The 1565-nt window shown below is 49.5% G+C and overlaps 1 protein-coding gene across 1 annotated transcript in view; it reads left to right on the plus strand.

Moving 5' to 3' along the window:
• kalrna (kalirin RhoGEF kinase a) overlaps positions 1–1565 on the plus strand; it is a 159129-nt gene that overhangs the window by 139903 nt on the left and 17661 nt on the right. Inside the window, exon 56 of the mRNA XM_017410188.3 lies at positions 1247–1530. Coding sequence (XP_017265677.1) covers positions 1247–1530 — 284 coding nt within the window. The remainder of the gene's footprint in view (positions 1–1246; positions 1531–1565) is intronic.

The raw sequence follows: 1565 nt of genomic DNA on the forward strand, positions 1-1565 counted from the left end.
GTTTTTGAATAAAGTCTCAGTGCAGCGTCAGCCCTATTTATAGGGGGAGGGACTCTCCCCTCTCTGACGCTGACGAGTGTATCTCCAGCCAATCCTGGCTGGCGTAATGTAATAGGAGCTTCTGATGAGGTCACGCCATGGGCGTTCCCAATGTGAGACACTCACTCATGCTACTCAGAGAACCGGGGTTACGAAAGTAACCTAAAGTTTTTCTGTCAGGGGACAATTCTGTCACATGACACAGACCTATTTTCACCTGTTACCTTCAGAAAAGTCTGAAAGTTGAACTTGAGTTCAATGATTCGTCTTGCTACAGTGGTGCAGACGTGTTCCTCGGGGTGTGGTCACATGACTGCTGGCTGTGGCTCCAAGTAAAGGACAGTTCTGTAAAATACAAGTGTTCATAGGGATGGATCCCACCCATCACTGGACATATCTCAGCACCTCTGTTCGTCCTGTTGCTGGACATTTCCTTGGCTGTCACTGGGCAACATATAACACGATACATGGATTGGTTCTGTCCACAAGTGGGCGTTACGTCAATTCTTTTTATGCCCATTTGTCACATTCAATAAGTCGTTCAGTCATAGTAAAAAGAAAATACACCCACAGGATGTATTCACATATAGAGAAATCAGCTCCAACTGTGACAGAGTTCTGATGTCCCACTTGTGTTGCGTGCACTGATTATTTCTCTTTCAGTACATAGAAGGAGAACCGTCTGTACCTGTTCCTAAATGGATACCAGCATGTGACATGTTGCACTGTATCCACATTTAATTTACAGAAAAAAGTTAAGTTACAGAGCAGTTTGTTGTCTCGAGTTGATAAGATTCTCTGAACAAAAGCCCTCTTATTCGGGTGCTTGTTCTGCCCAGTTTTTTATTTATTTATTTACCCTCCCGTACCCTTACAGGGGCTTGTCTACCTCTCTTCTGCTCTCTGTCTTTTGAGTGCGTTAGTAGGGTTAAAAACATTAATTTACATGGACAGACATGCAAGTCTGTGCATTATCTGTTTTGGTGGACGGGGTTTAGAAGGGTGTGGACAGGCTGTGATTGACTCCGCATTGATTTCCCCGCCCCCCTTCCTCTTCCTGTTGGCTCTGACCCCCCCGATCCCCACCCCTACCCTACCCTCTTCAGCTCAGAGTTATCCAGCTCAGACAGACACACCTTAACCTTGTCCTCATCTGTCCCTCCTCCTCTTCCTCCTCCTCTCTGTTACCCCCCCATCCCCTCCTCAGGACGAAGACAGCGGCTGTAACGGCGCCTCCTCCACCATGAGGGTCGTGCAGGACTACTCGGCGCTCAAAGAAAACGAGATCTGCGTGAGTCAGGGCGAGGTGGTGCAGGTCATGGCCACCAACCAGCAGAACATGTACCTCGTCCACCGGCCGCTCAACAGCCAGTCACCTGCTGCCGAGGGCTGGGTGCCGGGACACGTCTTAGGCCCGCTCACAAAGCCCATAAAAGACTCTTTCTCCACCTCCTCCTTCCCAGCAGCGGTGGCAGATGCCAACAACATCAAGTAAGTCCCCCACCGCGTGCCCCCTGTCCCACCCC

The sequence above is a fragment of the Kryptolebias marmoratus genome, linkage group LG6 (assembly GCF_001649575.2).
Source record: "Kryptolebias marmoratus isolate JLee-2015 linkage group LG6, ASM164957v2, whole genome shotgun sequence".
Taxonomy (NCBI): domain Eukaryota; kingdom Metazoa; phylum Chordata; class Actinopteri; order Cyprinodontiformes; family Rivulidae; genus Kryptolebias; species Kryptolebias marmoratus.